This window comes from Ctenocephalides felis, unplaced genomic scaffold (assembly GCF_003426905.1).
Source record: "Ctenocephalides felis isolate EL2017-DRISC unplaced genomic scaffold, ASM342690v1 CF-g0.4_SCAFFOLD_01886, whole genome shotgun sequence".
In the NCBI taxonomy this organism is placed as follows: Eukaryota; Metazoa; Arthropoda; class Insecta; order Siphonaptera; family Pulicidae; genus Ctenocephalides; species Ctenocephalides felis.
In genome coordinates, this window is record NW_020538040.1 from 181,514,356 (window position 1) to 181,539,809 (window position 25,454).

General features: G+C 29.3%; 3 protein-coding genes and 1 long non-coding RNA gene across 7 annotated transcripts; 2 read left to right on the forward strand and 2 right to left on the reverse strand.

Moving 5' to 3' along the window:
* Positions 1 to 1,388: 1,388 nt before the first annotated feature.
* On the reverse strand, positions 1,389 to 12,059 carry LOC113377502 (CLIP-associating protein). Of its 4 annotated transcripts, none has more exons than XM_026617850.1 (26): positions 11,784 to 12,059; positions 11,391 to 11,491; positions 10,842 to 11,018; positions 10,526 to 10,767; positions 10,346 to 10,456; positions 9,174 to 9,331; positions 8,846 to 9,085; positions 8,515 to 8,771; positions 8,246 to 8,424; positions 8,037 to 8,087; positions 7,547 to 7,675; positions 7,182 to 7,280; positions 6,959 to 7,103; positions 4,989 to 5,121; positions 4,751 to 4,918; positions 4,245 to 4,660; positions 3,944 to 4,175; positions 3,796 to 3,880; positions 3,642 to 3,731; positions 3,453 to 3,569; positions 3,275 to 3,377; positions 3,083 to 3,204; positions 2,436 to 2,577; positions 2,175 to 2,352; positions 1,763 to 1,969; positions 1,389 to 1,687 (listed from the first exon to the last, which is right to left on the reverse strand). In XM_026617850.1, exons 1-26 carry the CDS (start codon positions 11,970 to 11,972, stop codon positions 1,511 to 1,513), a joined length of 4,248 nt encoding a protein of 1,415 aa, XP_026473635.1. In that variant the 5' UTR covers positions 11,973 to 12,059; the 3' UTR covers positions 1,389 to 1,510. The 4 variants fall into 4 exon arrangements, with proteins under 4 accessions (XP_026473635.1, XP_026473636.1, XP_026473634.1 ...); XM_026617851.1 differs by having other exon boundaries at positions 8,267 to 8,424; positions 10,346 to 10,459; XM_026617849.1 differs by having other exon boundaries at positions 10,346 to 10,459.
* A 1,187-nt stretch (positions 12,060 to 13,246) lies between these two features.
* LOC113378194 lies at positions 13,247 to 14,239 on the reverse strand. Its single transcript, XM_026618725.1, has 2 exons — positions 14,056 to 14,239; positions 13,247 to 13,977 (listed from the first exon to the last, which is right to left on the reverse strand). Exons 1-2 carry the CDS (start codon positions 14,111 to 14,113, stop codon positions 13,547 to 13,549), a joined length of 489 nt encoding a protein of 162 aa, XP_026474510.1. The 5' UTR covers positions 14,114 to 14,239; the 3' UTR covers positions 13,247 to 13,546.
* A 2,649-nt stretch (positions 14,240 to 16,888) lies between these two features.
* Positions 16,889 to 17,859, forward strand: LOC113378789. Its single transcript, XR_003367222.1, has 3 exons — positions 16,889 to 16,987; positions 17,172 to 17,347; positions 17,831 to 17,859. It is a non-coding gene; the product is annotated as an uncharacterized LOC113378789 (long non-coding RNA).
* A 399-nt stretch (positions 17,860 to 18,258) lies between these two features.
* LOC113376330 (NFX1-type zinc finger-containing protein 1-like) lies at positions 18,259 to 25,159 on the forward strand. The gene is made up of 15 exons (XM_026616239.1): positions 18,259 to 18,289; positions 18,336 to 18,916; positions 18,985 to 19,198; positions 19,305 to 19,449; positions 19,515 to 19,671; positions 19,738 to 19,917; positions 19,997 to 21,911; positions 21,981 to 22,275; positions 22,384 to 22,792; positions 22,848 to 23,350; positions 23,434 to 23,545; positions 23,630 to 23,847; positions 24,093 to 24,379; positions 24,446 to 24,951; positions 25,001 to 25,159. Exons 1-15 carry the CDS (start codon positions 18,259 to 18,261, stop codon positions 25,157 to 25,159), a joined length of 5,712 nt encoding a protein of 1,903 aa, XP_026472024.1.
* The last annotated feature ends 295 nt before the right edge of the window (positions 25,160 to 25,454 follow it).

Below are 25,454 nucleotides of genomic sequence, written 5' to 3' on the forward strand. Positions count from 1 at the left end.
CAGTACTCCATCTAGTACTATGTAATGGTCATCATTCAGCGTGTACTTAAACCAGCAAAATTTGTAACCGCTGAATAATATGTTAAATGAAAACTATGCAATTTGAATAAAGAACAATAAACGATCTTAACTTTGCATATTTGCAACAAACAATCATCATCACACAAAACAAATTAGCATATGTTGTTACCCAAATTTATTAAGCACATTGTATAATTTATTACAATAATAATATACATGTCCAGTTTGATGGTGCATTTTTACAAAAAATGTTATATGTAAATATAAATAAACACTTAAAAGCAAAAATTATTATATTAATATAATTATACAAATATTATAGCAACCTATTTGTATAGCACATTTTATTTTTGAGCACAATGTGAAGTGCAACTATTAACTCGTTTGTTTTTTTTTCTTTATTAGACTAATAACTGGAGTGTCCCAAGCAAATATTTAAAAAATAACATGCTAGTTTATGCCTCAAGCGTCAATTATGATATTATACTTGAGGGGTACCTTGATTAAGGCTATCTGAGAAGCAATAGTAGTATTAAACTCTATAATTAAAAAATAGTCATATATTAAATGTAATGAAAATATAAGGAGCATAGAGCACTTGTATAAATGTTTTCTTTATTACAATCATTCGTTTCACATTTGTACGATTCATACATCAGTTTTAGAAACAATTACGAGTTCCAGGCAAACATTTTTATGCAAAAAATAAGGCAGTCCTAATAGCAAAACGTAATTACATGCAAAGTAGGCGCGTATAAAAAGAAGGGTTTAAAATTTCGAGTTATATCACTGGAATCGGTCTCAAATAATGATCTTATGTGGATAATTTGTAAATTTTTCACTAATAAGCAAAATAAATCTTGTAGAGAATTGAAACTGCTAATTAATAGAACTCTAAATTCTAATAATTTATCTTTTTAATTATTTACAATATTTCAAGCTTTAAAATTGTTATATTTATTTTGGCTATAATAATTAATATAACATCCATATAAAAGATTCCATTTGTCTTAGTAACATTAAGCAAAGTGTAATATTGCTATTACACTCCTAATAAAAAGTAGATTAGGAAATATTAAAATATATCTTAAAATCAATTTAGCACAATGTTAAAATACCATAAACATATGACAATATCATATAAAATTTAAAATATGTTGGTAGTAGTAACATTAAGATGTCTAGATATTTCAACAATATGTATCTATGACGATATTTTATTATTTTCCACGCTAAAAAAACTTTTTCTAGTTAAATAAAAAATATTTTTTAAAGTCCATTAACATCAACAGACTATTGATGTTCATGAAGTTATTTTGTTAAATATACATTCTACTTCTTAGCAGCATTTAAATTATGCATAGAAAACTGCATACGATTAATTTTTCTAGTATAGTGTTAGGTAAAGAACTTAATGAGTGAATTTCAATTCTTAATTAATTAAAAATATAATTTCTTTCCAGTAATTAAATAACTTGTTACCAATAACTCATGAAGATTTCTTAGTAGTCTTATTTTTTTCAATATAAACATTAAGCAGCCGCTTCTTACTCGCACTCAGATGTTGTAAATATGGACTTATCCTCTCATCACCTAGGGCCAAATGTAATTCGACAATGCAGAAAACAGTAGCTTTTCGCATTGCACTTGCAGAATGATCAGTCAACTAAAAATATATTATATATTGTAATCACCTAAGAAAACTAACAATAAATTAGAAATAAAGTTAATGTCAAATTACCGTGGCTAAGCTGCTCATGACCATTTCAAGGTGTTGCTCAGTAATTTCTTCTTGATGTTGTTTTGTTAATTCTGTTAATAATTTTACAGCACCGAGATTTAAAGGATATTCTCCAGTTGCTATAATGGGGTGAACTACTTGTATAGCCAAATCAACAGGTAATACTTTAGCTATATGTGTTAAAGCAAAATCAGCATCTCTCGCTATCTGTTCAATGTTCAATTGAAAAACATATGAATACATATTAAAAAATAAAATTTGTAATATTAAATAATTTCTCTCTCTCTCTCTCACTCACTCTCTCTATATATAAATAATTAATAAATAAATACAAAAGCAAGGACAAATAATTGAAATTGAAATAATTTAATACATTGTGTATGTAAATGATCAAAATGTTCATCAATTTTACCTCCTTAGTTTCTTTATAGTTGTTAATAATTTTTAAAAGAAGAAGTTCTATGTAATTTATCCAACAAGGTTTCATTTCAGCCCTGCGAAATATGCTGACAATGACATGTTGTGCACGGATTGCATTTTGAACTTCTTGTGTGTTTCCAATAATATCAACAAGCGTTCGAAGTATTGCTCTGCAACAGAAAATTTTTTCTGGTCTTTCTTTGGAGCATTACAGAAATATTTTCAAAATAAATATGATAAGATTTTGACATACTTGAAATTCTCAATTACTAGTTGACAGTTGCCATTTCGAATAACAAAATATAGTTCATCCAAAGTTTCTTCTTTCAAATTCTGAGGATCATCTTTGGACAATTTAATAGCGGCATCAATTATGTCTCGTTCCTTGTGACCATCTGCAAAGTTAACAACTAGAAAATTAAGTGAAATTTGATAGAAGTGCTATATCAAATTCATTTATGCACTATCTGTAATATATACCGTTCTTGAAAATAAATGTATGATTCACATGCCTATAAACTAATTTGGAACAACTAAAAATGTCTGGGCCTAAATTCAATACTATATTGATTAAAACAAATATATATACCGCATATTCGATTAGCCAACAAAATAAAAAAAGACCATATACAAATAAAATTAATGTAAATTTGTAATTTTAAATAATGATTAATAATTTTTCTATCAAATAATATATAATCTAATAAACATATCAAACAGAAGCGAAAAAAAAACTTGAAATTAAAATAATTTAATGCATGAAATTTCTAATATTTAATTAACATTGATCAGACACTAAACATTCAAAGCACCACATGATCCTATTACTTTTAAAAACAAATTCTCCTTGTTCATTTATATGAAAAGGTTCATTTTTGCTTTTGTTGACTATCCACGCACTTTGTAAACGAGACTGTAGTATATTAGTACTATTACTTTGAGATTCCAGTTGGATTTCAGGGGTACCAGATTCGCTTGTATCTGCAGATTGAGTCTTGGAACCATTGGAAGACTCATCAGTACTAGAAAATGAAGAAGAATTGATTTAAAGAAAAATTCATATATAATTGCAGAATATCCGTTTAGACTCACCCATGTCCGTTTAGTCCATTTGGAGCAGGTATCATTTCTGCATTAGACATTTGACTGATCCCACTATCCTTGCTCGTTGTATCCTTACCTAATTTTGAATAACCTACAAAAATTAATTGAACATGTTACATACGTAAAATCATTTCTTGAAGCTTAATTTTAAAATAATAATGCACACCTGATGTTTCAAAGCTGTAGTTTTGAATTTCTGCAGTAGTTTTATATATGTTTTTATAAATCTCCTCCTGATTCATACTTTCACTATCAGCTGAGCTCAGGCGTGATGTACGTCCGACTATAAAATAGATTCATATTTTTTATAAAACCGATTTGCTAATTTATTTGAATAAAGCTTTATTGTGCATACTTGATGTTCCTGGAAGATAATATGCCTGCACTGGACTTTGCAAAAGTTTAGGACTCACACAAGAGGAAGGAGAATGTGGACTGTCAAAACCTAAAAACTTTCACTGTTAACAACAATTTAATTTTACTATTAAATGATATAATAGTATATTTACCTCCAGGGCGTTTTATGTAATTCTGTATAATATTCATAGCAACATCTCTACTTTGGTTAGGAAGTTCATTTATTAGCATAGTAGTCTAAAAACAAATAGTTCGATATAGATAAATTATAAGTGCTGTAAGAATTAATTTAATGGTTACCTTAACAGTGTTACAGTTGTATATCGCAACCAGGCAGTATTTTGCTTCTGTCCTAAGCTCTGATGATTTTGGATCAGAAGAAAAATTAATAATTTTTAATAAAGCCTTGGAGGCAGGTTCTTGATAGTAGAAATTATTGGATACATCATATGAAGTAGTAAGTGTTTTAAGAAATTTAAGGGTGGCGATCTTTGTTTTTGTGTTCGGAGTTTGTGCATTATTTGACAGGAATCTATTATAAAAGTGTAAAATCATTAAAATGTAATATTGCTTGCAATCAAAATTAATAGTTATGACTTACCTGAAAACACATTTCATTTGCAAATTTGTTGGAAAATATTCATTAATAATCTCTAGAGTCTTCATAATGCGATTACAGATACTTCCAAGTATATCAGTGCCAAGTTTATTAAACAATCTAGTCAACAAAATATATAACCAATCATGCAAATCATTCGCATGTGTTATTAGTAATTCGTTGACGGTGTCTATAAACAAAGTATAAACTTTGATTTGGGAGTCCGTAAATAATTTTGAAAACATGTCCGTAATTATCTGCAATTCAGGAAGTTCTAATGTGTTTCCATCCTTGAAGTATTGTATAAGATGCCTGAGCCCGATGTATCTGTCTTTTACATTTGTTGATGCACAATTGGCTATAATCTGAGGAATGTCTTGTACACCCAATTTGCTCTGACTCCCACTCCAAGAATATGACTAAAAATCATTACAATTATTAAAACATTATTAATTACTAAACATCTAAAGAATTATTCAAGTTAATGGAATTCGATGTGGATCGCTTACATCCATAGGTCCATGCAAGGAACTAAATGAGCGTTCACTGCAAACTGAGCTATTTTCACTATCATCACTATGATCGTCACGCATCATTCCTGTGTTAGCACCAGAACTGATCCTACGATTTCCTAATGATAATCGTGACATTTCATCTAGTGGATCTTGATCATCCATCTGCAATAAAAAATAATGTTAAGACATAAATACTAGAAATATTAATAGTATGTAATGTAACGTTATTTACTAAAGCATCAGCAAGAGAAAGTTCAGCTTCCCTGCTTTGTTGTAATATTTTTTGAGCCATTACTGGTTTATTTGGATTTATAGGCGGCCTATCTCGTTTATTATTAAAAAGCATTCGACGATATGATCCAGTTCTGCAATAATAAATATATATAAAATGATATACATAAATATGTTTAAATTTTGTGGAAATTCAAAATTATTATTTTTAAAATCCTGAACAAAAGGAACCTTCTGTCCCTTCTTCAGGAACTATTGAAAACAAATGCAAAAAAGTATATATATTAAATAAAAAAATAAAAAAGTATATTTATACTTATTTAATAATTACAAAATATACAAAATTCACTTTTTATCTTAATGACACTCAACAAACACACCAGAACTATGTTTGAAAGCATATACATATATAAAAAAAATATATCACTATTTAAAACTGAAATATTCCGAATCGTTTATTTAACAGATTTTTCATTTTGGTGGTACGCAAGTTCATAATCTAGAATGAAATTATGGCGCGTATACATTGCACGAATCCGTGCATTGCCTCCCCCATTCGTGTTTTTTCAAACCGCGCGAATTTTAACATAACGTAGGCTCCGCCCACCGAGCGGCGCGCGAATGCCGCAATGTAGACGCGCCGCAAGAATAAATATGTTTGTCGTCGGTGACCCTATTACTACATGTCCGCTAAAAATTTATAAATATAAAACGTAACTTTTTTTGAAAAATTGTAAGAATCGTGTAATGTTTTTCTATCTGTTCTTAAATTTATTGTACAGTGATACCCTGCATCATGTAGTTAATTTGGGGCGCTGATTTCAAAAACGACATTGTTTTTTTTTCTATGAGCTTTAGTTTTCAAGATATGATATATAAGGAATGAAAGAATGTTATTTTAATAAGATATGCCTACTCGTATATACAAACTTACAAGACCCGTTCGGCCTTAGTTGAGACATTAGTTGACACTGTGAAAAGTTCTTTTCCGTGACGACCTAGAATGGACCTGGTTTCGACAACTTTTTTCTAAGTTCGAAACTAGAGCTGATACAAAAAAATGGTTTGCAGATTTGAAATTTGATGCCCAAACAAAAAAAAAATGTTTTGTAGGCCTGTGTTATTATTGATTACGGCTTGCTTATGAATAAATAAATAAATAAATAAAATCGTTCTGGGGCAAAGTTCATTATAAGAAACGCGTTTTTCCATACAAATAGTTCTTTGAAATATGGTCATATAAAATAAGATATATTTTATATATAATTGAGACATTTAAAAAAATTTTACTAATTTACGAAATAAGTTATCATAGTGATACTTCTAAAAAAAAGTTATGCACTGTATTTCTTCACAATAGTTGGCATTAAAGCTCATTTATTACTTGAGTGTAAAAGATAACTAATAAGTTAAGAAAGTGATTCGTAAATTTTCATTTTTAAATAGTAAACAGAAAAGTGAAGATGGATATTCTTGATATTTTCAAACAGTTTCTGGTGCGTTTTAATGTGTGATATTTGTCCAATGTCTTTTACATTAATGACGAAACTATGTTTGAAAGAACACCAATACAATACATTTTTCCAAATGTGTTTGTCATATGTGATCCTATTATACTATAATCTGCAATCTTTATGTCAATATAATAAACACTAATTTTGTTGATGTTAATGTTTGATATTTAATTTAATTTTCTTGATATATTTTCAAACAAAGATTATGATGTTTGTTGAGTGATTAAAGTAAAAGAATTATTTGAATTTTATAATAATTAAATTAGTGTATAAATGTATAATAAAATTTATTTTTCTTCATATGTTTTTTTTATTTCTTCATTTGTCTGAAGAGGGCATCCGAAATCCCCAAAACATTGAAAAAAATAATTGAACAAATTAAATAAATTGTTTTTGAAGAAACAGGAGGTTTTTGATTCAGAAGTTAAAAAAAATACATTAGATAAGATATTTTTACCTTGTAGGACTAGTTTCCCTTGATGATGCTAATGATCTTGGAATACCAGATGATTTCTTTTTTGCACTCGTTAAAGACTTATGGTTAGAGTATGTTCCATAAGCTCCATGCAGCCTAGACGAGGGTGATGTGCTTCGTGATGTAGCTATAAAAAATAGAATCAATAAATTAGAACATATTTCAAAACTGATTGAAATATCAATTTGAAAAATCAATAACTTACGTTGTGAATGAGAAACTCCAGGACCTCTAGTTCGAGCACTCCTCTCTGGGGACTGTTGCATGACTCTTGTGTTAGGTGTTGTCTGTTTCCGTGCCCTGGCTGAAAATAATAAAAAAAAAAAACTAATAATGTATTTAACACTAAAAATACTTTCCTAAATAATAATCATATCATAACTTCAAAAGCTATTCCATTGTGAAAAAATATTTACCTTGTTGGGCTACCTGTCCCTCTATAGGTTAGCAGAGTAATAGAAATTACAATAAAAAAACAATAATTGAACATTTTTACATAAGGGAGTATTGAGAAAAAAGTGTCGTTTAATATTCAAGTAATAAAATAATGTAAAAAATAGTTATGCTTACGAAGTGATGCCGTTCCTGAAGTTACTTTCATTCTAGCCATGTTTGAGTATTGTAATCGTGCTTTAGCTCGTTGAGCTGCTGCCGTGTCCACGGCTGACACACTCCTGAATCCACCAATAGCCCGTGAATCTGATCATAGACATAAAAACAATTATGAAATTAGTATAAAAAATTATAAACAGCATCATTGGATCATTTTAAATATACAAGCAGACCACTACTACTCAATACAAAAAGTGTAATGAAGTTTGATTAAATAACCTTCTCTTTGAGCAATTGGAATTTGACTTCGTTTTCTACTAAAAGAATGAGGCAAAGATGGTGCTCTAGTCAATTTTGAAAGATTTTCAGCACTGCCTGTATTACCTTCAATATTTAATACAAACCATCCATAAATAGTTTAAGAAGCATGGAAATAATTGAAATTTATTTTCTCAAATTGTACTGTAATTATATTAATCTCAAATGAAGGTAAGTAGTTTTAACTTACCGGTGATGTGCGTTGAAACTGGACTTTTCAATCCTTGGCTTGATCGCCTTTCTGTAAAAATTTAACAGCTCAAATAGATTTGTCAATATGTGAATTGACTAAATTAGTAGATTTGACAAATAAGGCAAAGTTATTTTTATTCAATGTGAGATGCTAATAAGAAATATGCATTTAATAAAATCCTAATCCGATTATTATTTAAAACATACCCCTGATAACTGGATGCTTACCTGCACCTAAAGAGTGCAGGAAACCATTACTTCCTCGAATACTGCTTGTAGCTGACCCAGAGTGTTCCCTGTCTAAGGCTTTCTGTTGTGTTATATCTAAAGTATTGTACATAGCATCAGCAATATCAGGATAATGTCTTTTAAACTGCCAAAATGATCTGCAAAAGATTTTAAAAGGTCATTGTATTTTCTGTTTTAGAATATCAGACAATTAATGCATTTTTCAAGCTCATGTAACTCTAACATACTTTCTGGAATACTTCCTAGCATCAGGATCAGCATCAGCAATTCCTTTTTTGATTGCGTCTCTAATAGGTAACACATTTTTCTCTAAGCAGTTAGTACTCCATTGCTCGAGTAACTCACTTAATATATCACATAATGTACTTCGAACATCTTTGGATTTTGATACAATAATATTTTGTACAATGGGCTGGATTAACTTAGGGGAATGAACATATCGAATAATGTACCTTATAGTTAACGTGCCAGCAGATGATATCACCTACAATGAAGCAACAAATATTGAAAATTGTATTTCGCATATAAAATTAAACAATATGAGCTTATAATATATACCTTGGCAGCATTTGGGATCAGAGTCACAATTAGATCGTTTAATATATAGGCACAAAATTGATCTAGTTTAATGCCTATGACTTTGCTCATATAAGCAATTGTGATGCAAGTTTCTCGAATAACTTGAGATCGCAATTCTTTTATAATTAAAAGAAAAGAAATTGATAGATCTTTTATGTACATCATAAAGCTAGGGTATGTCATCACATCAGCCAAAAGTAAGGATCTTATTTTACGAAGCTAAAATTAAGCATTTTAATTGTTAAACTGTATTTGACATCAGAACAACAATAGCTCTTATAAGTTAATAAATCTTGATTTAACATACCGCATCAACTCTTTTCTCCCAAGCCATATCCTTATCGCCAATAACTGACTTTATAACTTTAATGTGGTCATCCAAATCTCTAGGTGAAAATAGATTTATTCGTGGAACATTTTCGAATGAATTCTCAAATATTTCTACGCTCACTGAGCCTGCCTCACCTACAAAATATTCTCAATTATATACTATATAAAACTGTATCATTCAGTTGATAAAAGTGCAAATAAATTTGTTTTGATAGCACCATTCATATATAGGAAAAGATAATAAAAAAAAGCTTCATTAGAATGATAATGAATGGTATATATATATATATATATATATATATATATATCTTATATATAAAAATGGATCGCAAAATGTGTTGGTAAGCGCATAACTCAACAACGCCTGGACGAATTTGGCAAATTATTTTATTAAAATGTTCGTTGAAGACCAAGGATGGTTCTTACGGCGAGAAAAAATCGAATAATTGCCGAGAAAACCCTCAAAACAGCCCTTTTCTTTTTCTCATACAAACGTTTTCTAACTAAAACGTAGAATCAATTTGAGCTTTATTGCTATTATATAAAGTTCATATTAAATTACAAGCACTCACTGTATACTCCTTCTAAACGATTATTCGGATTTTGATAAATCTTTCTGAAGTTTGTTAAGGAAATTTTCTAGAATGTATGTGATTATAAAGTACTGGGATGTATGTGCAATATTGTAGAAATAAATAGAAAAAATTCAAACAACGACATGTTATTGTTTGCATTGAAAACAAATGAAAACTATCATCTGTCAAAAATTTCAATTTACTTATGAGCCTAGACAATGTTAGAATATGTATAATAAATTTATGATTATGAATAAGAAAAATGAAATGTCTACATTATTATTGCCAAAAAGCAGCTGAGATGTATCAGAATTAAGACTCATCATTTTATTTAAAGCAACTCAACATTTAACATCGCTCATATTATAAATGTACATGCATTTTGGCGTGAAGAGTTATTTAAAAAACAATAATTATTATTTTTAGGTAAACGGTAAATAATAGTATATTATAGTAAAAAAATTTAGACATGGGTACAGGACAACGTCTGTCGGGTCATCTAGTATATATATATATATATATGTATATATACATAAAATTGTGTCTTAAGTTTATTATTATAGAAATATGTTACCGGGTGTCTCAGCTTGATTATTAATTCCCTTTTTCAGTGGCATACTAGCAGCTCTTTTCACTGGTTTAGCTGGTCTTTGCATTACTAAATTATCAGGTTCATCAGCTGGACCTACTGAATAAGTAAAGGCATAAACAAATAATACAGACTTATAAAATTAGCTTTAAAAAGGCTAATTACCCATTGCAGAAGGCAACAGTAATCCAAGATTTCTAGCCTCATCAAACCGATTTTCCAATAATGCTAATTTCGGTGCAGGTATGTCTTTTTTCCTTAAATCAACCCTCAACCTCTCACCAACATGTTTATATATTTCGACTAGAGTATTGATAGAGGCATCACGGACAGCAGAATTTGGATCACTCAACAAGCTCATTATGCAAGGAATAAATGTCTTAAGTGAAAGTGCTTGACTGCCATGCCTAAATTTTTTGTTAAAAAAAAATAGATTAAAATATGTACTCTATTAAAAAATGTGTAGATAACATGAACATACTCATTGAGTGTGAGCACAACACATCGCAAAACTTCCTCTCGAAGTTTAGCATTTTTATGTTTAAAATATGGGATTAATTTGCTCAGCAAAACCTGTGCACTAAAGACTTGACATTCGGTTAACTTTTGCAATACTATAAGAGCCTTTTCTCTAACTGTTTCCCTTGAATCTCCTAACCTATTGCATAAAAGATAAATGTAAATTAAATTGCAATAACATCTTTTAAAAGTTTTATTAAATATCACAAAAATATATCTCAAATGTAATAAAGTTTCAACATAATATTTTATGTCCCAATAGTTACATATCGATATAAGTTGTGTTGATTTTCTAACATAAAATAATCTAACATAAAACATAATTCCAAATAGCTTTCTCAATTCTAAATCCAAATTAAATATTAAGAAAGTTTAACATTATGTGTAATCATATTTCATAAATGGTTAAATCAAACATTTTTGTTTAATTTATTCCATTTATCTTTTTTTACAGGTACATGTCAATACTTTTTGCAATTAATCATATTTTTATATATCATAATTTTTATACCTGTCTATGATGTGTGTTAATACTGTAGCTGCGTAAGCACTAAAATCACTTCCAAGGCGTCCGATTAATTCATTGAATACTTCAAGAGTGCTTTGAGCAATCTAAAATATTATTTTATTAAGAATAATACTCAAATACACACAAAACATATTTGTTAATGTTGCGATATATAAAATATGATATGTGTAAAACTTTAAAAATCAAAATGTAACTATAATTTTATAGAATCCATAAAAAATATGAATTAGAAGTAATGCTACAGAACAATATATAAAAGTAAAACTATGTTGAAAACAATTATATGTTGTAACAACTAATAAGCTAATATTAAATTTATGATATTTGTAATATCAATATATATTAAAAATAGTAATAAACAAAAGTAAAAGTCACCTTAAAATTTCCACCATCTAACCATGGTAAAAGTCCATCTACTAATAGACCTAAATCCTCACATTCAAGAGAATTATTATCATCGGCCAAATATGCAACAAGAGCATCAGCCAAATTCTGACGCTGCCTCAAGTCTGTTTTACCCAGCAGGCCAATAAACTCATCCAAAGATACAGGTTTTAATGACATATTTAAGCAGTACACTTACTATTTATCTCTTATTTAAGTAAATATATAAATTCATTTTTTAAAAAGAAATGTTCGAAGCACACTCAAGACATTATTAACATATTAATGTAACAGTTTATTTATACTTGGCAAGTTGAATCTAAAATTAACATTTTTGTCACTAAAATAGAAAATCACTTGAAATACTAATAAAGCATTTAGTAAAGGTTCATAAAAAACATGTACTTGACACTCATGATAGTTTTTTAATTAGAAATTTACTTTTATTACGCGTTAATATTCTAAATCAAAAACCTACACATTTGACTGTCAATTTACCAAAGCTAATAAAAAATAAAAATATAGTGCAGCCTCAGCAATAGAATACCAAACAGATATTAGGCTAAACAATGTAGTCCAAAAACATTTATTTATTTCATATCAAACGTGCGTATTTAAACCCATATATTCATTAACATATACATCACACAGAATGTCAACCATCTTGTTATAATCTCATACTGCTCACATTATTTGGAAACTAAATGCAACTAGTAACTGATTAATATCGACGATACTCTATTTAAAACTCGCGTATCGTAAATATTATTTTAGAATTATCACAATTTATCAATGATTCATAAGCAGGATAGTACATGATTTTTTTTTCACTAATCTCCATTCGGAAGATGTACGAAAATGGACAATGTAGGCGAAAACAACTGACAAGGCTGTGGTGACCGAAAACGGCTACCGATAGATGGCAGATAACCAAATTTCTGAATATAAATATACGAAATTTGAATTTGGTGCCTTTTACTACCAAGAAAAAAATATTTAAATATAGCAACATACAAAAATATAAGTTTATACGAAGTCAATTATTTCTTGAGAAAATGATTTACAATTATTATCTACATATATACAAGTTAACACAAATAAATATATGCAAATATAAATATTTATGTTGTGTATGCATTCATATTTTGATAATGATTAACAAAATTTCAGTTAACTTCGGTATATATATTTTCTATTGATATACAAACTGAGCTGCAATCTGTGAAACAAACTGATAAAATTCTATATCTCAATATACTTCTTTTATCTATGATCTGGAATATGATTCTGTACGAATCAGCAACATGGACTTCACAAGGAAGACCTACGCCCTCATAATTTAAACATATGTAAATAAATTAGGAGAAGATTTAAAAAAAAGTTTTAATATCTAAAGATGTACATCTTTGAAATTATAAAAATATATCATTTCATTTTGTAATAATGTATATGCTTGTATTCAACAAAATATTTCCATCACTTTCACCAATCACAAATACAAAATTTATTTCATGTTATTTGAATATAACTATTTAAAAATAATTCATTTACATGCAACAACTTCAATAACACAATTGTGACTTCTAGTCATCATCTGTTAATAAATTAATATTTAAATAAATTACATAAACATACATATATTCAATAGATAAATAACATTATCATTTTGTAAAACTATTTACAACATATGACTTGAAGGCAATATTCTACATCATTGTAAGGAGATCAAGAAAATATAAAATTATAATATTCACTTATGGCAAGGGATCATCGTCAGTATCTTCTTGCCCTATCATCACATCCTCATATCGAGGTAGCATTCTGTTACCATTAACTTTTCTACAAATCCAGTCGTATATGCCATATTTGTAAATTATAAATGCAGCAGGTAAAGTAAGACATATTAAAATAATCACAGTCAGAACTGCAACTAAAATATCTCTAGAGTACCCAGAGGTTTGAGTTTTTTCTATGGATATATCATTGGAAGTTATATCAACTTCTGCAATTGTACTTGTTTCTATGAGACTACAATAATCTTTGTCGGAAGTATAATGTTCATTAAATTGATACTTATCTATGCATTTGCATGAGCCAAAATCTTCACTAGCTGTATTTTGTGTGCAAATAGTATTGATCGGAGTGCATTTTTCTGTTAATATATTGACTTTGCACGTCTGATAACCTAAAATTATTATAATCGAATAATAATATAAACTAAAACAATTAATTCACAAAATCATTATAGAAATATTTTACGTACTAGCACCAGAAACAATACAAAATAAGTAATATAGGAAGACATAAAATATACTACGCATTATTTCTAACGCAGGTTATCATCTCTACTAGCCTACTCTATCCTTTTGTCAACACTATCGCAGTGAACGTCAACAGATAAGAGATTAGAAAGCTTAACTGAAGCGAAGAGAAGAGAAGAGGCAAAGGCAATGACAGCGATGATATGGACCATAGATAAATAATTATATAGATATGGACATTAAGGAAACCAATATCACCAACATCATGTGAAGAAATTTATTTTCAAATAGAGCAAATGCAGTCGCGACTACACATTCATAAATAATAAATAATTTATCTTTCATTTATAATAATGATTAATTAACTTCCCGTAGGTTGGAGTAATAGTGATCGCAAAAAAATTGAAAATGAAAATAGTATATATTTTTACGTTTCAGAGGTTACTGAATATTTTGGCATATCTCAGAAAACAAAAATATACAAAGATGTATGTATGATATTGTCTAGGGTATGTATGTGCGGATACAATTTTTAATTCTGAGAATTCGATAATTCTGAGAAGACCGATTTGAATTCGATTTCTATTGATAAGAGGACGTACTAATTAGTTTTTGGCAAATGCAGGTCCAGCTGTTTCAAAGATACGGAGCAAAAAGTAATATTGTATTTGTATTGACAAAATAAAGAACTAGCTAATTGCGAGGACAGGTCTAGCAGTTTCGAAAATCCAATAAAAAAAAAAACAAAAAAAATGCCATTCGGCGGATAAAAATAATCATTAGACATATGTATATCAAATTATCAGATGTTTAAACATCTGCATATAAATTTATATGCATTAATAATGAAAATAAATTTTGTTTGCGTTTCTATGGGTTCCGTACCAATTGCGATTGGTTCGATTTGTACCAATTGCGATTGCTTTGAAAAACAGTTCAAAATTTTCAAAGTATGAAAAAATTCATTTTTTAAAAAGGTCAACTTTCTTAAAAAATTTCAAAATTCTCAAATTTTTTTTTTTTCGAAGTTAAACTAGTTGGTATTGGTATTTTGCCTTGAGGCAAGTTACATGAACTTCCCGAAATGTGTAAATAATCGACTTAATCAATAAAAAATAAATTAATTTATGAGTGATTATAAGTATTCTGAGTGGATTTATTACACATCATTGCAAACGAACGAACGAACACGTTATCTCGGAGTATTTTCTAAAAGCAAATTTTCAAAAATCAATAATTTTTATAATTAAACCAGTTTCCGTGGGACTTTAATGGTTTACTATGTTCAAGACCAAATACACTATCGTTATACCAACTAAATTATCTAATTTTATTTTTAACAAACGTCAAAATTCATTTTCTCAACCTTTGATGAATTTTTAAATTAAACTACTTGTCGTAAGGCCGTAATATTTCAGTAAGTTCTATAAGACCATGATATTATAGTCTAATTCTATAAGACTTTATTACAAGAAAACGGCCCGGCCGATCTCTACCAAAAACTAATCAGCACGATTCCCAGCTAATATCTTTCGAACGGTTTTTGAATTTTCAAAATTGATTTAGAATTGCGGGCTAAAACGTAGACAAATTTTTTTTTATTTTTCTGCGATTTATAAAGAAACGGCTTGGCCGATCGTCGCACAAAACTAACAAACAATAGTACTCATCGAGATACATCGAGTGGTTTTTAAATTTTTGAAATCGGTCCAGCCGTTTTTGAGAAAACGTCGATTTACGGCAAAAAATCTGTTCACACACACACACACACACATACTTTTCCAAATTTGGTCTCATTCGATTCAGAATGGCTTGAAACGTCGAGAAAACATAAAATTAGCGATTCGGATTTTTTTATGAAAACATAAACTTCTCCTTCGGGAAGTTCAAAAAAAAAATTGAATTTTTATTTTTAATTTCAATTTTTAGTACGGGAAGTTCCTGCAATTTGCCTTAAGGCACGATGCCATACACCACTAGTTATTAACAAATAATCATTCTGATTTTTTTATTACATTTTAGAACAAAATTTTCCAAAGGATGTAAGGATTTAATATTAAGGAGAACTAAAAAAACTGAAATCTATTGGCATACCAAAAATGAGGCCGTATAATTGCGATGTATATTCTTGAAGTTATACTTCTAATTCGATTGACAAAAGAATGCGTTACACGCGTAACTACTCACGTTTGCTATTTAAAACGGTCTTACGAATACCAAAAATGTATTGTTTATTTGATTCACCAAGAGAATTGTTCTTTGTTAATTCTAAATAAACAGATCGACCGATTGTCCCGCAAAACATATTTAGTTCTTATCGAGTTTCATCAAATAGCTTTAAATTTTTTTTTAAACGGTGGATCAATTTCATTTGCTTCCGTTTTTGAGGAAACGTCGACGGAAGGTCTATTTTTGCTCATATATCTTTTACTTTATCATATACACTTTTTCCAATTTCGGTCTCATACGATTTAGAATAACTTGAAACGCCGAAAAAAACATAAATTTAGCAAGTCGGGTTTGTCGGCGAAAAAGTCAATTTCTTCTTTGAAAAATTAATAAATCAACCATTTAAACCACATTTATTTAACATTTAACGATTAGAGACAGATTAAACTGCAATTTTAATAAGTTAAAGAGTGGTTAGAGAGACTACATTGACGAAATTATGAAATTGCGGCGAGCGAGAATCAGCGATTGCACATTGAACATACCCATTATCATTGTGACGCATATATAAAAGAAGCAGTGCATAAGTATATGGATGGGTGTAACACATATCGGTGAAACCCCGAATTATTAACAGTCGTTATCTTTACTAATGTGTAGTAAAATCTAAGTTTGTATTCAGAAATCGTCGAGTGTATTTTTGTTAATACTAGTTTTTGTGTTAACTTACTATAATTTTCTGTTTTTATTTTGATTTAAAATCAGGTAAGGCAAAATCATAATTGCCTAACAAAGATAATATTAAATTCATGCATGATGTAATTGTTTAGTTAGTTAAATCAGCTCTTATATTTCGTTAAATTTTATAAAAACTAAGCTTGAGCTGAATAGCTCAAGCTCTTAATAATTATTATGTATATCACATTAGTTCACATTTAATTACTTTAAGGAAACAGAAAAAATAGATGAAGATATTTATATAATTATCCATCAATATGGATGATTGGCGTGATTCTCAAAGAAATAAGGAAGCAGCAGATGCAAATATTATAAGAAATGGTTCTGGTGCTATCCCGAGGAGACCAGGACAGAGATTTATTCCTGAAAAACCAAATACAAGAACTGGTTTGTAAAGTTTGCTTATTCATTATATTGCAATAATTACTGTGTTGAAATTCTGTATTTAATTATTGTTACCAGTAAATGGTATCACTTACAAGGTAACCATCAGTTTTATTCTTCTGGGATTTTGATGAAACTTTCATGATTATAGAGTTGATTGTCAAACCGAGCACCTTTAAAATTAGAGTCCTATGAGAAGCGGTTTAATCATAAAAATTAAATAAAAATGATTAAAACTACGAAAAACGCGCTAAGCCCTATATCTACGCGCGTTGCGCTCCGTTTCTTCGCAGCTTTATTCAATTTTTATTTAATTTTTATAATTAAACCGCTTCTCATAGGACTCTAATATTTAAAGGTGTTCGGTTTGACAATCAACTCTATAACCATGTGAAATTTCATCAAAATCCCAGAAGAGTAAACCTGATGGTTACCTTGTTAGTCCTCATTATATTTTTATATAATAAAATCAGAGTACTATTGCAGATGCTTTTCGAAAGTGGAGGAATGAGAAAAGATTAAAAACAATACAACAAGTGATAAAAAAAGCATTGAAGGAATAACTTAAACAACTTACAAATACATTTTTCACAAAGGAAACAGATAGAAACAAATGTGAGTATACAATATTTTTTGTGTGTGGATAATGCCTGTCTGTGTATTATACATTGATACATGTTCACGAAAACATACCAAGCTTTTAATTTATTTTTATTATCTTATCTGATAACTTTTCCACTTGGAAAACAATTTACCTTAATGTAATCCAGTGCATTGAATAATAAGAGCCACTCAGCAAACATGATAACATTATGACTAACAACTAAATATTTAAAATAATATATTTAAAAACAAGTGTTAAAGCAATAATTTAATAAAATGTATCAAATTATTTTTATTTTACTTGAAAGAAAATGATTGTTGCTTCTCTAATATTTATTATATGTTTATAAATTTATTAAATCTATTTCAATAATATTTTGTTTATTAGGTGAAAAACGAGATAAACAAGCTTTTGCGTTATCCCATCTACCTTTACAAAAACGCACTGCAAATGAATTTTTTATAGGATTCAATTTTCTACAACAAACACTGCAGAAGGAACCTGCAGATATATTAGTGGTGTTACAAGATAAAAAGAAAGAATTTGATAAATTTTACAAATCACCTATGAAACCCGATATAATAGTATTGGCAGTCAAACTTCTTTCAAAAATTTGTGACACTGGTTTTACTGAATTTTTATCTTTTATATGCAATTCGGAATTTATCAAGAATTTACAACTATATGTAATAAATTTGGCTGTTCAACATGAATCTAAACAAAATATGAACAGTTCCTATTATCAGGATATGAATTCGTTTTGGTCTTCTTTGATTAACTTATTTAATAATATTCTTCTATTATTACCAAATACCGCTTGCAGCAGGCTATATGAAATAGTACACGCCTGCAATATTAGTATCCAAACTCCAAACAATCAAGCCAAAATATATCCAAAGATATTAAAAGAATTTGATGATTTTATAAAGAAGTTTAATTACACTTTTGAGGAGCATCAAAGAAAAAAGGTGTTTAGCAAAATACCATTATACATATTTGAAATATTTACTGTTATATTAATATTTCAATATTTCAGGAACAAATTAAAGAAGAGAACTATATTGATTATGAAGAACCACCTGAAAATTTTCGCTCATTAGGTATTTATCCTAATCCCGCAGACATACTTTCAAATGAAAAGCCATTTCTACGACCTAATATTAAAGAAGGTTCCTATGTTAGTGTAGAACATTACTTAGATGTGCAGTTTAGATTATTGAGAGAGGATTTTATTTCTCCCATGAGAGAAGGTATATGCATATATATATATATATATATATATATATATATATATATACATATACATATATATTTTATTTATTTGATATTGTCTATTAATTAATTACTGATCAATAGGAGTTCAAGAATTATTGAATAATAATAATGAAGGAAAAAGAAAAAATAATAAATCAAGCATACATGTTTACAAAAACGTGAAATTTGTTTCACGATATTTATCTAAAAGTGCTGTGGGCATTTTAGTAGACTTTAAAGCTGATAGGTAATTGAAATAATATTATTTATCAATATGTTTACATTGATCATCCTAATAAAATTTATTTATAGATTACAAAGTGCCAAATCTATGAAAAATAAAACAAATTGGGAACAATCTAAAAGGTTTTTATTTGGCTCCTTGTTATGCTTCACATCTAATAAATTTCAAAGTTTAATATTTGGAACAGTAGTTGAGCGTGATATAAAGCTCCTTATGGATGGTTATGTATGGAAAATCATTATTTCATTATAATTTTTATTACATGATGTAAATTATTTTTTGTACTTCTAGTTAGTAGTTCAATTATGTGAAGAGTTTTCTCACCTAGAAGATCAATTATTCAGATCTCAAGATATACATTGGATGGTTGAAAGTGAGATTTACTTTGAGCCCTATTTTCATGTACTGAAGGCTTTAAAAAGGCTTGCCGAACACAATTTTCCAATGCAAAAATATTTGGTAAATGTTCAGGTTAGTCTAAAACTAAAGTAATCTTATATTATCTAATTAATCTTAATTTATTAAGATAGTTATACACGTACACTTTCAGTGTGAGTCTAATAGACCAAAATATCTGCAAGAAGGAAAAATCTATACTCATCATCATTTAGAGATAAACGTAACTGATTTCAAACAATGGCCTGATGCTGAAAAACTTGAATTAAATGATTCACAGTATAAAGCTGTACAGTTGGCCTTAACTAATGAATTTTCAATAATACAAGGCCCACCTGGAACGGGAAAAACTTACATTGCTTTGAAAGTGGCCTCTATTCTTTTGAGAAATATAAGAGACAAGCAAATGTTAATAGTTTGCTATACTAACCATGCACTAGATCAGTTTTTAGAAGGTTTAATTCCATACACACAAAATATTATTAGAGTAGGAAATCGTTCAAAAAATGAAAGGTTAAATAAATTTAATTTAAGTAATTTCAGAAGAAAAAACCGTCCTCAAGTATTATTTGAATTAAATGATGCATATAGGGCTTTTCAAAGTAAACTTCAAGATTTGGAATTAATAAAAGAAAATAAGTGTATTATAGCTGATTGGGATGCCAAAGTTTTCCCAGAATGTTTGAATGAGCCTAAAAAATATTTCAATAGATTTGTTTATTGGTTGCTAGATATAGATGAAAGGGAAATTACAAATTTTGATATTAATAGAAGCCATCCTAATTTAGTTGATGATAATATAAATTACGAAGAAATTGAAGGTTTGGGCAAAGAGGATTATTTTGATACAATGAGAGAGACCAGAATTTTTGATGATGATTTATTAATAGATATTTCTGGTGTTTCAATGAATTTGGAAGTTTTTGTAAATGAAAAGTCTTTACTGTCCAATATACAAGCGTTACGGAAAAAAATGGAAACACTTTTTCCGCTTGATGATCATAATGAAATGATTAAATATACCGAAATAATAAGAGAATATAATGAAAAGTTATTAATTTATAATAAGTTTACAGAATGTATGAGAGAATTTTCCAATGGAACTCTTGGTAATATGAGTAATATACCAATTATAGCCAGAAAAGGATTAAGATGCAATAGAGAAGAGAAATGGTCTCTATATAAATATTTCAAAAATAAAATGAAAACTAAAATAGAACATGAAATTACTCACTTAAGCGCTCAAATTCAAAACCTGAAAAAGCAACATGCTGAAATATGCCAGATTGATGATATAGCAATACTTCAAGAAGCAAAAGTCATTGGTATGACAACTACCTGTGCAGCTCGTTTGCAAGCTTCTCTAAATGTATTGAAAATTCCAATTGTCATAATTGAAGAAGCCGCAGAAGTCCCAGAATCCCACATTATTGTTTCCTTAACCCAACACTGCGAGCACTTGATACTTATTGGTGATCATCTTCAATTAAAACCATCAACAGCGGCATATAAATTGTGCAGATATTATAACTTGGACATATCTTTATTTGAAAGAATGTTGAATAATAAAATGAATTGTGTTCAACTGAACGTTCAACACAGAATGAGACCAGAAATTGCAAGTTTGGTATGCCCCAATATATATGAAGATCTCCAAAACCATGAAAGTGTTTTAGAGTATCCTGAAGTTGTAGGAGTTACAAAGAGTTTATATTTCATAAAACATAATGTATTCGAAGATCAACTAAATGATGATGACAATGTTACAAAAAAAAATTCATTTGAAGCCGCTTTGATTGTGAGACTATGCAGATATCTTTGCTTGCAAGGATATGACCCCACAAAAATAACAATTCTTACCACCTATTTAGGGCAAATGTTTTTAATAAAATCCTTAATTAGGAGAGAAAATTTGTTGGAAGACGTTAAAGTAACTGTTGTAGATAATTTTCAAGGTGAAGAAAATGAAATTATATTGCTCTCATTGGTCCGCAGTAATAGCGAGGCAAAAATTGGATTTTTAAAAACTGAGAATAGAGTTTGTGTTGCATTATCAAGAGCGAAGATAGGTATATTACGTTTCTTAAATTGACATATAACATTTACCAAAAGTAATTTCTAAACAATATTTATTTAAGGTTTCTACATTGTTGGCAATATGGACAATCTAGTTGCCAGCAGTAAAATATGGCCTAAAATCAATGATTCATTGGAAAAAATTAATTGCGTGGGCCCACACCTGACTTTGCGATGCCAAATACATATTGATGAATTTACAACAATTTCTTGTGCAGAAGATTTCAATAAAGCACCAGAAGGTGGCTGCAGCAGAATTTGTCGTTCATTAATTCCATGTGGACATTATTGTAATAGTGTTTGCCATGTACTTGATAGAGAGCATCAGAAATATAAATGTAAAGAACCTTGCACTAGGTAAATACAATGATTCAATTATTAATAAATTATATATATATATATATATATATATATATATATATATATATACATTTTTTTATTATTATTGAATCTTTTGAATGTTAGATTGTGCAAGAGACAGCATATGTGCAGAAACTTATGCTCAGAGGAGTGTAGCTCTTGTCGTGTTCAAGTATTGAAGAAATTAAAATGCGGTCATGAGGCGATGATGGCTTGTGGTCAAGAACGAGACTTATATGTTTGCAGAGAAATAGTAACTGAAATATTACCACTTTGTAAACATGAAGTGGAAAAACCTTGCCAAGCGGATCCTTTAAAGTTTTCATGTCCTTTCCCGTGCATTAATAGATTGGATTGTGGACATCAATGTGAATTAAATTGCCACGCAAACAAAGATCCAGATCACATTGACTACAAATGTGCAAAACCATGCCCGAATTTTTATCAGGGTTGCAAAAATGACCATCAATGCGAAAAGCAATGTTTTGAACCATGTCCACCTTGTACCATTAAAGTAAAAAAAAACATATAAAAACTGTACTCACTATGAAACTATGGACTGCTCTAAGGATTTAGATAATGTCCCTTGCAAATATCCTTGCAAACGTACTTTGGAATGCGGACACCATTGCAAGTTGAAGTGTTTTGAACCATGTGGAAATTGCAAAGTCAAAGTTATAAAAGAAATACCACAGTGTCATCATAAAATAAAAATGAACTGCGGTGATGCTGCTGACATAACCAATTGCTATGAAAAGTGCAAAAAAATATTATCTTGTGGTCATAGTTGTAAGAACACATGTCGAGATCCATGCACTACAAAATGTGAAGTTCTTGTTCAAAGTGCAATCCAATCACCATGTGGTCATCTTGCATATGTTCCATGTCATTTATTACATACACCTGAAGCTATTACAAACACAAATGAATTTTTGGACAATTGTAAAGAACTGTGCAACAAATATCTTCAATGTGGTCACAAATGCGCTGGCTTATGCTCCCAATGTTATCAGGGAAGAATACATATTCCATGTGAGGAACAATGTGGAAATGTACTTGTTTGTCAACATAGGTACTGAATTTATTCAAAGATGAATTTAATAGCTACATAAATAATTTATTATATTTTATACATAAATATTTGAACATTTTCAGTTGCAAAGTACCCTGTCGTGAATATTGTCCACCATGTACTGAAATGTGTACTTATGAGTGTGTTCATTCCAAATGTACGAAGAAATGTGGAGTGCCCTGTGCCAGTTGTAAGGTAACATTCGTAATCTACATTTCAAAGTTATATATTTATTTTGCTTCTTATGTATTGATTGCTGCTTCTAATACACACTTTTAGGAGGCCTGCACTTGGAAATGCGAACATAAAAAGTGCAACAAGAGATGTGGCGAAAAATGCGACAGAGATCCATGTAATGAACCATGCAAAAAGAAGTTGCCATGCGACCATGATTGCGTTGGACTGTGCGGTGAACCGTGCCCTCCAATTTGCCGCATTTGTGATGAGGATGAACTCAAAACAATTTTCTTTGGTAATGAAGATGAGGATGATGCGAGGTATTACATTTTTTCTGAAAGATCTAAGCGCTCTTCGGACATACGCCGTGTTCGAACAACAATAATGTACAATATTTAAACTATTTGCGGAAAATCGGAATACTTATAAATCACTAAACTAAATATAAATTGATTAAGTTAATTCCACCTAATTTTGTTTTTGATTCTTTATGATATTTTATGATACTGCATGCATTTCTGATACAGTTCATTATATTTCACAATTATTCTGAACTTTTTTTCAGATTTGTTGTTTTAGAAGAATGTGGACATGTATTTGAATATCAAGGATTGGATGATTGGTTTTCAATGCCTACATCGTCGCAAGAAATTTCTCCGAAACAGTGTCCAAAATGCAAAAGCATTATTAATAAAACTCAAAGATATGCAACAGCTTGTAAGATGGCCTATGAGTATATCAAGAAGTGCAAGACAAAAATATATGGTTTGCCAAAAGAAAATGACAAAAAGACAGCAGAGCTTAGAGCCATTATTAATGATTTAATACAAGAAAGCCTGGATTTTAGTAAAGGTATAATTGATTGTGCTGATTATTTTCACATTGCATTTTTATAATTTTTGTTTTCAAATTATTTAGATTCTCAAATTTGGAAGAAGATGATCAATTATTTGAATACACAAACCCAAGAAAAATATACAAACAAACGACGAATACCTCTTAATATAATAACTATTAACAAATTAGAGGCTATTTATGGTATAATGAAGGAATTGCTGAGGTTTTATAACAAAATTACTGAAAATGGAGTTGAAAAAATATTCTTGACCCAATGTGAAATTATTTTACATGCCTTGTCAAGAGCTGAGTATAATATAAGTGCTCAATTATATGATGATATAGACCGAGAGCTCTCTAGATTGCACTGGATTACTGAACTTTGCAAAATTCATACCAAGAAAGAATATGTCAAAAATCAAAACATTAGCCTAGTACAAACTGCCTACAAACTTTGTACTGATGCAATTATGTGCTTCCAGATATTTTCTCATGACCAAGCACTTGTAGCAAAAAATCGACTAGAAAAATTACTGAAAACAATAGAAGTTGTAGGAGAAGTCTCCTCAGAAGACAAAAGAATGATCGTAAAAGCTATGGGATTACAAATCTGGTCATTGGTATGCATGTCCACAGGGTCATGTATATTGCATAACCGAATGTGGGGGGGCTATGCAAATAGCTAAATGTCCTGAATGTGGAGCTAGCATTGGTGGTACCTCCCATCGATTGCTTTCTGACAATCGTGTTGCTACTGAAATGGATGGAGCAACAGCACCTGCGTGGCCTCAATAAAACTATATAAGTAATATAATTAAAAATATTTTTTTTTACTCTTTTTGTGATTAATTATGATATATTTTTAGTATTATTATGAGAGTTATTAAAATTATGCATTCTGACTTCTTGTTTTCAGAATATTTATCATCGCTTACACATATAACTATGTATGTATACACGATTATAATTATCTTATATACTTTATTTCTATGTGTGTTATTAAAACTTTAAATATATCCACAACATATAGTTATTCTTAAAATATTGTTCATTATGCTACATGAAATACATCTATATTATAACATTAAAA